The sequence below is a fragment of the Colossoma macropomum genome, unplaced genomic scaffold (assembly GCF_904425465.1).
Source record: "Colossoma macropomum unplaced genomic scaffold, Colossoma_macropomum, whole genome shotgun sequence".
Lineage (NCBI taxonomy): Eukaryota > Metazoa > Chordata > Actinopteri > Characiformes > Serrasalmidae > Colossoma > Colossoma macropomum.
The window spans coordinates 32,376,026-32,389,421 of record NW_023494806.1 but is presented as its reverse complement, the minus strand read 5'-3'; the positions used below and the strand labels follow the sequence as shown (position 1 = coordinate 32,389,421).

At 40.9% G+C, this 13,396-nt stretch overlaps 1 protein-coding gene across 1 annotated transcript in view; it reads right to left on the bottom strand.

Annotated features, from left to right (window-relative positions):
- trpm3 (transient receptor potential cation channel, subfamily M, member 3) overlaps positions 1 to 13,396 on the bottom strand; it is a 193,677-nt gene that overhangs the window by 24,535 nt on the left and 155,746 nt on the right. Inside the window, exons 14-18 of the mRNA XM_036598475.1 lie at positions 11,222 to 11,251; positions 10,153 to 10,445; positions 9,007 to 9,235; positions 3,353 to 3,556; positions 1,136 to 1,276 (exon numbers count right to left, since the gene is read on the bottom strand). Coding sequence (XP_036454368.1) covers positions 1,136 to 1,276; positions 3,353 to 3,556; positions 9,007 to 9,235; positions 10,153 to 10,445; positions 11,222 to 11,251 — 897 coding nt within the window. The remainder of the gene's footprint in view (positions 1 to 1,135; positions 1,277 to 3,352; positions 3,557 to 9,006; positions 9,236 to 10,152; positions 10,446 to 11,221; positions 11,252 to 13,396) is intronic.

The window sequence follows — 13,396 nt, the reverse complement described above, 5'->3', positions numbered from 1 at the left end:
AATAAAATATATGTTAATGTCCCATACAAGCTTCAAATAAAACATGTCATGCTAACATACTACTAGTATCCCAAAATTAGCATCGAGTGTGTTTACATGCACTCAATAATCTGATCATAATTGAATTTCTGCAGTTATCTGATCATTCAAATAGACATGTAAACAGCATAGTCCAATTTCTTAAATTGGACTAAGGTCTAGAAATCCCAATTAAGAAATCTAGAGAGCTGGATTTTAGTTCAGTAATCAGATCTGTGCATGTGGGAAAACATGGAAATCAGCTGTACCAGAAATAAGCAAGCAGCATGGCCCAGAGATGGCAGCAAAGCACTTTTGGAGCAACACTGAAACCAACTACATGCTTGACGAACGAAAGCATTTCAGTTTTCTGCATAGATGATGTACGTTCATATTTTCAGGTAAAGTGGCGCGATGTTTTAGAAAAAATCTGCGGCATGAAATTTGGGTTTTACATTATGTTCACGTCACATCTTCTGTCAGTTTATTGGCTGGTTGCAAAGCAGAAATCTGATTACTGCCTGACTCGTGTAAACCTGGAGTTTCCCCATTATATGTTTACTCAAGTGCATGCAAACGCATTGAACGTATTACTGACAAAATCAGATTTTCTACAGTTATCGGATTATTAAGTGCATATAAGCGCACTCATTATCATAGAAGTGGATTTTAATCTCAATTTTTGACCTGAACTGAGGGTCTAGCTCTAAAAGTCATGGTTCACCACTGCAACATACCAGCAACTCAGAAGAAGAAATATTGGTAACACTTTACTGTAGGGTGCTGTTCATAAGGCTACATGACAGCTACATAACCTTTTCCTAACAACAGACATAACCCTACATAAATGTTTGTAAGTGTTTATTCCAGCAGACATCATCCGTTATAAAGGTTACATTTGCCAATTTTGATCAAAGTCAGCTAAAGTAGCCTTTATGACAAATGACGCCTGTTGGAATAAGCATTTATAAACAGTTATGCAGGGTTATGTCAGTTGTCATGACAAGCTTATGTAGCTGTCATGTAGCCTTATGAACAGCACCCTACAGTAAAGTGTTACCGAAATATTTAGTACAGAATTTAGACACAGCATCAGTTTTTCAGATGTGCCCCTCACCGTGTGGAACCAGAACTTGACGATGGGAGCGTTGTAAAACTCATAGATTTTACGGCCCACCGGAATCAGGCGATGCCGGTGCTGAACCTCCTGCACTTCCTTCTTACAAGATGCTTCTGAGCTCACGTTCCCCAGCATGGCCTGAGAAAAGTGCATTTGAGAAGAGCGAGAAGAGAGAAAACAGAAAAACGCAGGCTTTATATTTAATGTTAGTAACGTAAGAAGAGTTTTTTCCCCACTCAGAATTGTATGTGGCAGTTGTTGAAAAAACTGCCGAACAATTCTGAGTGCTCAGGCAGGTGGTGCATGTGGAGAGGGCTTTGATGATCTTGCTGTAGAATGGTGGAGTAGAAGAGAGAACATCAGAGATAGAGAGAGAGAGCAAGAGAGAGAAAGTAGAAACTGAAATTTTAATGCCATTTCCATGTGTCTCTGGAACACATTCTTAAGCCAAGAGTGGGGAGCTCATACTGATGGAGAATATGGCACACTCTTGGACTTCGTGTCACAATTGTATTGCAACCTCTTTATCTGTTTTACTATTCAAGCCGTCAACCATGGCTGAGCTGCTTAGCACCCATAGCTAAGCTACCCCCCCTCTCTTTGTCTTCCAATTGGATAGCGTCGAAAAGAGGCCAAATTGTTACAAAGACTCATATAGACAGTTAAATTATCCAGGCGTTTGAACCTGACAGGTTTGAAGTGCATTAACGAGAGACTGGTATATGGAGTCAAGATGATGCCACATAGCAAGTGTGGTGGATTAGCTACCCTTAAAGCAGCACTATAAAGCCAATAATACAAAAGTCAGAGGCATTGGGCCATATTTTGTGGGACTTTTTTGGACCATGTCATATGTTTTCCATATTAACATTGGCGTCATGCACACAGGTTCAAAAGGAATCACAGCATGAGCACCTAAACCCGGATTAAACACACCCTGAGTTCTTAAACCGGGATTAACTGAGAAAGTCTTTTGTGCAGCCGAAACTCAGTCAGAAAGCCTGTCTAGGTCGAAACTGGTTCAATAGACACTACTACTTGTTGACCAACTACAAGCCAAAACAAATGGCGTAACATTAACACCACCAAAAAATTAAGACGTACTTTTATCTTCAAACCTTTTCTCTTTATTTGTTCCTTTTCTTATCTGTTTTTTGGCTATAAATGTGTGCATTCTAAACATGATTAACCAGTTTCTTCACTTAAGAACATCTTAGACAATACAATGGTACAGTAATTACCTAGAAGTTGTTGGGAGCCCCTAGTGGCTGTGGGGCCTTAAGCAGCTGCTTATGTCGCTTATTAGGTAGAGGTCGCACTGCAGCAAGCAGCGTTTATAATTAATTGCGTTCATGTTCTCTTGCAATATCTATGTTTTTGTGCTATTGTCTTGACTCCATATATGTGCCATTAGGCAAAGGCAGTTAAATTGCAATACAATTTTTCCACTTTGTGTCATAACTTTATAAATCTGAGGTAGATTCATAGTTGAATGTGGGAGGTCAACTGCCCAAGCTGTGTTGAACAATGACAGTTTAGCGCAATGAGGCAAATGCACCATTGAGCAATGAAGTAATTCACTTAAAGACTTGTTCATGTCTCATTGCCCTCTGGACTTCATTTCCCATGAGTCATTTGCGCTAACCTGCAGCTTAAATGCAATCATGACAGTAATTGGAAACAAGAGTTCAAATGACAGCTGTGTGAAGGAGTTTGAGGTTTTAGCACAAACATTTGCACAGAAGGACGCTTTTTTGGGGTATGGACCAGCAAGCGGAATGCAGATGGGCAGCCTGTCCACTGAACATGCACAGCGATGGCAGGAAGGCATGGACGAAAGAGAAGAAACATTCAGCGAAATGTCACAGTACCGTACTTCAGACGAGGGACCGTCGCTAAAACGGAGGAGGACAGAAAGAAAACAAGGACGGACACACGGACGGACAGACAGACAGACAGACGGGCAGACAGACACAACGGAGACACGCTACAACTCCACGACCACACGTCTTTGCTAGGACAACGAGGAAAGGGGCAAAGCAGGGAGTGGTGGGCAAAGAAGGGGGCGGGACATATTCTTTAAGGGAAGGAGCCATGGACTGGAAAAAAAGAACAGAGATTTGAAAGGGAAGGCCAAATTTCGGGGCAGCGCTGCGTGTGTTTGTGTGTGCTGGACTACAGGCTAAAGAACGGGGCTAAGATGGGTGCTCTCACCACGGAGTTGTACTGCGCCTCACAGTATGCTCTTACGGTGAACTCCATGTCCTCCTCCTCTTTGTCCTTGGCCGGCTTGTCGGCCTCGTCCGAATCCTTCTCCTGCAGGTAGGCCTCCTGCTCCTGAGGCATGTACGACATCTCGTCCTTGTTCTTGAACTCCAGGCTCAGGATGGAGGGAGGCAGCAGCAGGCCCAGAATCACCTGGAACCACAAGCACACATTTACAGACATGGAAGCATGTGCGTCAAACCAATTAGTGACAATCTTCTTGGAATTCTTTTGGATGTGACACCGCATCATTCCTTAAACTGCCTAGTCGTGGGGCCTTGAGAAACTTTGGGTTAAATATCACTCAAGGCAGAGCTCAAAGTAGGGGACGTCGGACAACAAGGCTGTCGTCAACCCAAAGGTGGTGTAACATAAATGAACATGGCTGAAGAATATGTACCTCTTAAAGGAGAAAAGAGTTTCATTAGCTAACAATAGCGTTTTGATAACTGGCTTATTTTACTTGTGTTATCAGGTACAGGTGTTAAAAGAGCACAGAGGGGCCGTACCTTTGTTTGTAGTGGATTTCTTTGCAATCCATCATGAAAAGTTTACAATAGTGTTTTCAAGGGTGCATTCTTATTACAAGATCATGTCAGGTACCTGCTGATTTGCTATGGGGAGCCTGGGAGGGCCTATGCCCTCTCAGTCGAAAACCAGGGTCAGCTATAAGTACACTCAAAAAATTTGCCAGTGAAAATGCTACAAAATGTAATCCATCTTGCATGCTTATGATGCAGGATGAACCCAATGGAGGAGTTCTTGCATTCTCATGCCTTTTTCCACTGTATATAAGCCCTCCTTTGATTGCCAGCAATTTACACCTTCGCAATACTGCTGATTGCCACAAGTATTCACATTCCATCGGAGGTTTACAGCAACTCTAAAATAAGGCATGGAGCTTTTTTTTAAAAAAGCCAACATATAAAATGTAGTTATGTCATAACTGAAGTTTGGGGGGAAGAACATGCCTGAAAGCCCTCCTCCTTCCAATCTAACGCCCTATCAATTCACATACTCACTTTCCATTCCCATGGAAAAGGGTTCGCAATCCCCACCGCCACCCCATCTCCTCCCTGTTCCTCAGTCCTACATACATGTACTAATATCCTTATTTCATTCCAAATTTTAGGTGGAAACACAAGTGTAAATATCTTTAAATACCTACGGAATGTCCAGCTTTTTCCCCCCATAGTATCTCAGTAAATACAGCCAAGTGAGTTTTTCTATTGGTTGGGACTTAAGGAGCTGGACTGAAGGCCTAATGTGTTAGGTTACTAGTTAAAATAATTAAAAACTGACAGTGGAAACAACCAATCACGTTTTGATTGGTTTTGGGGGCAGTCATCATCTGGACTTAGGGAACCAGCCCTTTGATCGGAAGGTTGCTGGTTTGATCCCCTGAGCCAACAGTACGTGACTGAAGTGCCTCTAAACAAGGCACCTAACCCCCAACTGCACTTCAGGGCTGGCGCTGTGGATAGGGCTGCTCACCACTCCGGGCAAGTGTGCTCACTGCCCCTAGTGTGTGTTCACTAGTGTGTATGTGGTGTTTCACTGCACGGAGGGGTTAAATGCAGAGGTGAAATTTCCCCATTGTGGGACTAATAAGGGTCACTTAATCTTAATTAATTTCCAGTGGGTATGACCAATTTTGTGAGAAAAAACATCACTCTAGCCTAACCAGATTTCAGTCAGTTGTTATGAATGGAAAGTTGAGGAGCTTCCCCAGTGCCCTGACCGAAAAAGATTAGCTTTCTCATATTAGTACAGAAACAAAGTGGAATGCTGATACTCTCTCCACTCCACCGACTAGGTAGAAATCCAGCTGGGAATTCTATGAGCTCTTCTGATTTGTATTCCAGAATGCTACCAAACCCTTCAGACAATACCAGCTCAACAGAGCAAACATGCTTGTGCATAATCTGAGGCACAGCTATAAGATTGTACAGCTCTCCCTCATGCAACAGCTTTGACATTCCCTGAAAAAAGACAGAGAAAAACAGATGCAGTCAAAAGGGGAATCTCTGACTCCTAAAGCCCTGTAATGCTCTGCTCCAGCAGCTGCCAAACGCATGTTTGAAAGAGAGGGGCCAGCTCGAGTCTGCTTCCCGCATGGCTTACGCTGCTGCAGGACGACTAGCTGGCATTCTTAGATGAAAAAAGAGTGGCTCTATCAGAAACAAGCAGGTTATTCCTGCACTTCCTTTGGCCTTTCCCGATGGTTCTTGCATCGAAAATGCATACATCAACAAATGCTTTTAATGGCAAAGAGCTTCAATTTTAGACATTTCAAGCCCAAATGTTAAGAAGAACTATTTTGTCCTTTCGGCAAAAATCAAACCACCTTGGGAGTCACAATATCTTATGCCCATTTTACCATCTTGGCTGTAAATATGTGCTGATGTGCTGGTATAGGCTAAAAAAGTATAATATAAATGAAAACACAGACTCACTTTGCTCTGCTTTAAGCTGTAGCTCAGCTATAGTTGCTTTTCTCACATCTCCAGCAGGAAACTTTTCCAAAATTGGAATAGTTCCTTGTAAAATGTCTTTCATTGTTCAATTGTTTACAAGGTTGAAGTCAGCTTCTCTTCTTGTTTGAATTTTCCCGTTCCACCTTAAATGGTGCAGCAGGCATCGTTTAAGGTGGAACTGAAAACTTGAACAATAAGAGAAGCTGGAGAACGAGAAGCTGACTTTAGCTTCATGACTTTTTAGTGTTTGACAGTTTCTCGTTGCAGATTAAACGTATCAGAAAGCCAGCTGGAATGCTTATAAATGAAAATAAGTCCATGCGTTTCCATTTATTCATGTTCATCTTAAATCTTTCTCTTTGCCTTTTCGTTAGCTAGTAGCAAGAGGCAAGACTATTGTCTGCGTTGCTATGTGACCAGCAGTCTGTGCGCCAACCTTCCGAGTTAATGGGTGAATTAGCTGTTCTACATTAACTCCAACCTTAAAGACCATTTAGCGTTAAAACTGTGTTGAACGATCAGCAGAGCTTTATTTTACTGCAAAGGAGGATTATTTTATTTTTACCTAAAAATCTAATTCTGCTGCAGAGCCGCAACAGGATGTAACTGAGCCGCATGCGGCTCCAGAACTGCATGTTGCTGACACCTAGCAAAGAGTATGAAACACCAAAATAATTAGGGGACGCGTCCAAATACTTTTGACCATATAGCGTATAATGAATCATCTGATCGGCTGACAAGCATTAACAACCTCCCAAAAAATGTGGAAAAGATGTCTGCTGATGATTATCTATATATCTGTGATCCAGTGGTCAGAACATCCAGATGACTCAGTAGATATAGAGTAGAATATGCCAGGAATTTCACAGGGAGTTTCCACATACAATAACACCTAACATCAGGCATCTCTAAATGAATGGGGAATTTGAAGAATGCTGATATCTCAAACGGTTGTAAAAGCTTAATGACAATGTGTCACTTTGACTCAACACATTCCTGTCTTAAAGGGTTAGCGTGATGACTTATATAAATTGTGGTTTCAGCATCCATTTCAAAACTCAAAACCTAATTAAAACAGAAAACTCAGCAATTCCCCAATTCCCAACAAAAACACAAGGTTGATCTAATTTGCTGAAAGAGCTTGGCTCTGAACGCACCATGCTGAAAATAACCATTAAAACTTCATTATCTGTCAATTAGGAGAGTAGGGGGGTAGAAACGCTCTGCAAATGAGACAGGTGCTATTACAATCTCAAACTGACTGTATTTTGATAGCAGTTTTAGGAATTTGTGATGAGACAAGACTGCTTTAGATATAAAAGGGGCTACTATTACCACTGTCCATCATTGTAATGGCTCCAGTAATGACTCCATCTGGGTTGTTCTCAGTTCTCCTTTAAGTCTAATGGACGCTGGTCATTCTGACAATCATAGGCGGGTCAATCATGGAAAGACACCATCCTAACAACTATAACATTAGCTTGGTTACCACTAACATTAGCGAAGCTACTAACAGCGTGGTGGCAAGCTAACCAGATTAGCTAAACTTGTAGCAAAGCTAGCTAGCTACAGTCTTTACAATCCTTAAAAAGATGGTTCTTCAAAAATGGTTCTATATAGATCCACGAGTTTGACATTGTAACAATATCAAAGCCCTTTTTGGTGTTATGTAGAACCATTTTCAAAATGGTTCTATATAGAACCATATACAACACATTCTCCATCAGTCTGAAGAACCATTTCACCATTCAACAAACCATTTAAGCATGAAAAATAATAGATATTAATCTGAATACAACCATTCCCTTTAATAAAGAACCTTTGAGGAACCATCTTTTTTGAAAGCAGAAGAACAAAACTGGCACCTAACAAGTGTCAGCAAGTCTTGTAACTTTACCTACTGAAAATAAAATGGGTTTTAAGCCATACATCTGGTTTATGTTGACTTAAATCCTATGGGGTCCTACCCAGATTGGTCACAGGCCTACCCTATTAAATGAGGAAGAATTAAGCTGATATTTGATTTTGTTTGATTAGGAAGTGATGTCATTGTATTATGGCTAATCAAATTTGTTGCACCCTCCATCTTATTCCTGAATGTGCAATCCAGTTGACCCCTCCCAAGCTCTGACTTATTTTCTCAGCCCTGAGAAAAATAATTGCTTAGCACCCATTGCTATCAAACTTGGGGGACCTGTAAAAGTGAGACCACAACAGAGTGGAGTACATTCTTTTGAACCCATTTCCAAAAACCAATGTCACTGGCCGATGGATTTTCTACAAAAGCTAAAACAGCTGTGTCAACATATCAAAACAAATGTCCGTTCATTAAGTCATCAAAGGTAGGATATGAATGAATATTTTTTTCACACATGCTGTGGCAGAATGCTTTAGCATAGCTGCTTTACATTTGCTGTGTTGTTCATTTCAGCTGTCTGATTTGAACTCAGTTATGTCATCTTCACTGGACTAAAGTTTTGCCTGTAGGTGCATGCTTTATTGTGAAAGATGTTCTTGGTTGGATTTATGTAAATCTAGCATTCTTGTTGATGTGAAAAGTCTGGCTGTTGTTGGTCAAAGCATTGGAATTGGTCTAATAATGACAGCACTGCCATCAGCATAAGGCTGTCGCCTGATGTTATGACACTTGGGGACATAACGTTTGGGAAAAAAAAATCCTATGTGGGTTAACATCACTGAAAAGTCATCACTTTAGGCCCTCTGGAAGATCTAGATAGATCACTTACTCTGTATATAAATGGTAGCTTAACCAAGTTTCTGTTAGTTTTTAGGAAAACAGAAGTGGCAGCTCTATACCAGGACTTGTTGCAGGCTTCAAATAAAATATATGGAATAGCCAAAAAATATTCATGTGCACCAGCTTTAGCTCAGTGCTAAACAACTATTAGAAACTGAACAGGGGTGCTGGTCTTGTTTTTTGACCGAGTTTAGATTTTCATGGCCTGAACTGAAGGCCTACCTCTAACAGTCGTGGCTCACCACTGCTTAAATCTAACACTATCCCAAAATCTATCGCTGGTGAAAAGACAAAATACAAAATAATTACATTTGTTACAGTTTCATTGGTGTTGCTCTTTAAAGGTTACGCGCAGTTTGTGGTCTGACCTTGAGGCCGGAGTTCTTGCGCATGCGCAGCCGCCCCATCCACATGTCAGTAAGCAGCATCTGGCTGCACGTGTGGGCGATGAAGTCGCGGTGCTTGGCGGCTACAGCCAGCTGCAGGCAGGTGGCGTTGCTCCAGTTCTTCAGCTCGTAGGTGAGCAGCTTCATGGCCATCTGCTCATCCTGCTTGTACGACTGATCCAGCAGCTCCACCGCCAGCTGCCCAAACTCCCTGGGTGAGGCGGAAATTGCATGAGAGAGGTGGATGAGGGACGGGACACGTGGTTACAGGCAGACAGGTGTATGCGTGCACACTCACACACAGCCGCAGACACACGATACGCCCTTTAATTAGCCCGTGCATATATTTCAAAGGAGCATGCTTGGCAGACTGACAGTGTGGCCAGTCACTGCGCCTTTAATGTGATGTAAGTTTGGCACAAGATTAGTTCTTCTCTCAAACCTTCCCTCCCCAAAGAGCTATGCTCGAGACTTATGGGCCAGGACACGAGAGAGAGAGTGGCATTTGAAATCTCTGCTGTGGAATAAGACATCTGGAAAATCCCAGGAAATTTATCTCATGGTTGAGAATCAAATTAGGCATGGAATAGGGTGTAGATTAAGTGAAAAAGAGATTAGGTTCGTGTTACCACTATATAAGATTGGTGCTACTAGTAGATAAAATCACTGTTGCCAAGAGATGAAATTTGTATGTTTTTCTGTGAGATAAGGCTGATGTTACAGAAAGATTAGGCTGGTGTGACCCTGAAATAAGAATGGTGTTACCAAAAGATAAAGAAAGTGTAACCAGGAGATAAAGATGGATTAATTGAGAGATTAGGATGGTGAGATAAGAATGATGTTACCAAGAAATAAGAAAAGTGTTACCGAGAGATAAGGTTGGTGTTACCAAGTGATAAAGATGGCATTGCCAGAAGATAAGGCTGGTGTTACCAAGAAATAAGGCTGGTGTAACCAAGAAATAAGGCTGGTGTTACAAAGAGATAAGGGTGGTGTAACTAAGAAGTAAGATTGGTGTAATCAAGAGATGAGGATGGTGTAACCAAGACACAAGGCTGGTGTTACCAAGAAAAGGACCAGAAAACAAACAGAACAAATTACTCTACACATTTAGATCTGTTCTTGCACCTGGAATTGTGATTGAGTTCCTGCGAGATGTCGTCCACCATGTCATTCTCTGATGCCTCATGCGCCATGGCCTTGCAGAGCTTACACGCCACCAGGGCCTTGGCCATGGCCTCTTCGCCGTGCTGCCAGAAGAAGAGCGCCATCTTCTGCCTCTTCATCAGCACTGCCCACACCATCAGTTCATGGAAGGGGAAAGGGAAGTGGTTGATCTCTGGGTCGTCCAAGTCAATGTCCACCTCCTCCTCTCGCTTCCGTGTGGTCTTCTGGCGCCCTCTTCGGATTGGCATGTCGTCCTGTTGCGTAAGAAATTTTTTTGCAGGATTAAAATCAGGAACTCAAAAGTGCCATTAAATACAAACCTAGAGACTATTACTGACATTGGACACTTTGAAAGGGGCAATGATGTAACCAATGCAGAAGTCTTATTCATGGTGCTCAAAAAGTGCTAATATTACAAGAATTTGACACATACTGTACAATTCAAAAGTCAGAGACCAACATTTTTCTTTATTTCCAGTCAAGTCCTTTAATTTCCAAACCTTTTCCTGGACTGACAAGTCTAAATTTGTAATTGGGATTATTTGGATTGTGAGAAGCAGAAAATGTAACCAACTTCTAAGACTGAACTTCAAAGTTGTGGAAAAATATCCCCGCAGATTTCTTTGAAAGAATGGAAACTGTAAAAAAAAAAAAGATAAAGAGTGGAAACTGGAAATACTGAAAAATGTATGTTTCTGCTTTTTTCCTGACACTGAAATTAAATAACTTGTACTTAATGGCTGTTTTGACTGGAAATCAAATAAATGAAAGGGTTGTCTCTGTTTTTTTGCACAGTACTGTTCATAATAGTGATGGACATAAGAAGTACTTGTTATGTTCGTTTCAGATCTGGCCAGAAATCAGCGACACCTACATAAATACATGGCATGATTGATAGCTGTTTAGTAAATATTTTGCCTCCACACATGCAGTGTGAGGAAAAACGTTGGTGGTTTCTAACAGTAAACTGTGTGGGCTGGCATTTGAAAACGTGGGGAGGGGGTTGGAAAATAGAAAAACACGCACTCACCTCCATTCCAAGCAGCTTCAGGGCCTTTGGCTATGAATGATGACAACAAAAAGTGGCATTTAGGAACACAGCCAGATACGCTCTCTGCATATTTATATCATCTACATCCTAAGACCCCCTATGTACCCTGTTCTCACCACACACTCTCTCTCTTGGACCCCCGAATAGTCTCTCGCTCTAACACACTCATTAGAGCAATATGAGTGACCCCTGGTGTGTTTGTATGAGGGAGAGAGAGCGTGTTAAAGCGAGATGTATCTGCGTTAAAGCAGGGCATGTATGCATAAATGAACAGATGAGCTAGCGTGTGCGCTGGGAGCTTAGCAAAGAAAAATCTGGAGCAGCTCTCCTGTGTGGCTGTTAATATCTCCCATCTATTTTAGGCCTTTTAGCATTCGCAAAAGCCTGTATATATGTTTATGTTTGATGCTGGCATGTCTTTAAATGTGTGGATATATAGTTTGTGCAAAGGAAGGACGAAGTAGGACAAATCCTGCAGAGCACATATGCACACCACTAGGGCTGTATAAATGGGGTGGTTATAGAAACCACTGTCTATAAAACCCCAAGAAACAAGCTACGTCTTGTTTTACTGGACCACGAATTGGGGTTGTGCCATTTGCCATGCGAGTGTGCATGATAAAGATATAGGATAGGATATATTGTAATGTGTTGATCACTATTTTTAGAATCAGCAGTAAAGTTATATTTATTTGCCAATTTAACCAGCTAGCTTGATTTCAGCCTTAGAGTATATGGACCATTCTACTGAACTGGTTCATCGCCAGAGTTGCAAACACATTTAGGACTTTTAACTGACTTGGACTTTACACTAAAATCTTTTTGCTGTAAGTGACATTGTACCTTAAATATGTTTAATTTATTAAAACAAATGATTGAACCTTCCATTTTGTCACTACCAAAACAATCATAGCACTACTGAAACATTACCTAAATGTTTCAGTGATGACTGTCTCAGTAGTGACAATTTTAGCTCATTTTGAACAGAACTCAAAAAACGCTTGGCAGGATGTGACTAACAAACACAGCTTTGAGCAACTATACACACATAAAATCATGATATTTAGCATTAAAACACAATAGAGTTTACTTAATTGCAGAAAATGTGTTTTACGGTAGTGACATTTCATAATTTAACACATTGATACATACTTAAAAATGTTTAACATAGAAATACATTTGAGAATGGCCAACTTTTTTTACTCTTTCTCTCTCTCTCATTTTCAACTATGTCAAAAACTGAAAAACAGGGCTCCCTGAGTGGCGCAACCGTCTAAGCGTTGGCCCTGTCATCAGGAGATCGCGAGTTCGATCCCTGGTGATGCTACAGCCATAGGATGGCCCCTCCTTCTCCCTGCATCACTCAGTGCAGGCGTCTGTTAGCTGACGTAACAGATCTGGCATTTGGCGCTTTCCTCCGAGCGCGTTCGGCGCTGGATTGTATTAAATCACTACAACTTGGAACACTAAATAGAAGAACACTAAAGAACATGGTATATAGCTCACTTTAACTATAAATAGAATAATAAATTTGTGATTTAGATAGATAGAACTTTATTGATCCTGGAGGGAAATTGCAGGGTACATTGCAAATTTACATGTGTTATAGTGTTGATTGTGAAATGAAAAATGAGTTTCAGTAATGTTTAGTAACATAATGAGAGCTAAACAGGCTGAACCAGCAGCAGTGGAAGCAGATTGGGTGTGTGTGTGTATATATATATATATATATATATATATATATATAGATATAGATAGAGAGAGAGAGAGAGAGAGAGAGAGAGATTTGCTGTTATTGACGAACTTAGAACTAATATATATTTATTAACTTATCGGTCACATCTGGTCATATGATGTTTTGTTAATTTTCGAAGAGAAAATAAGTAACACGTCCTCTACAGAGAACACACTTCTGCACATTTGCACATGAAAAAAACACAAAAATGTGGCCTATACCAAAGTTACAGCACAATTTATATTCTATGTTTTATTTTTTCTGGTATGTTAAACCTTGTAAATAAATAGAAATTGTGCACTAAAATGTGCAGCAAATGCCTTATTTAAGTGTGTTCTCTGTAGAGGATGTGTCCTCTTTAAGTTTCACTAAGAAAATCAACAAAACATGAATTTGACTGGAGGTGCTCAGACAATTTT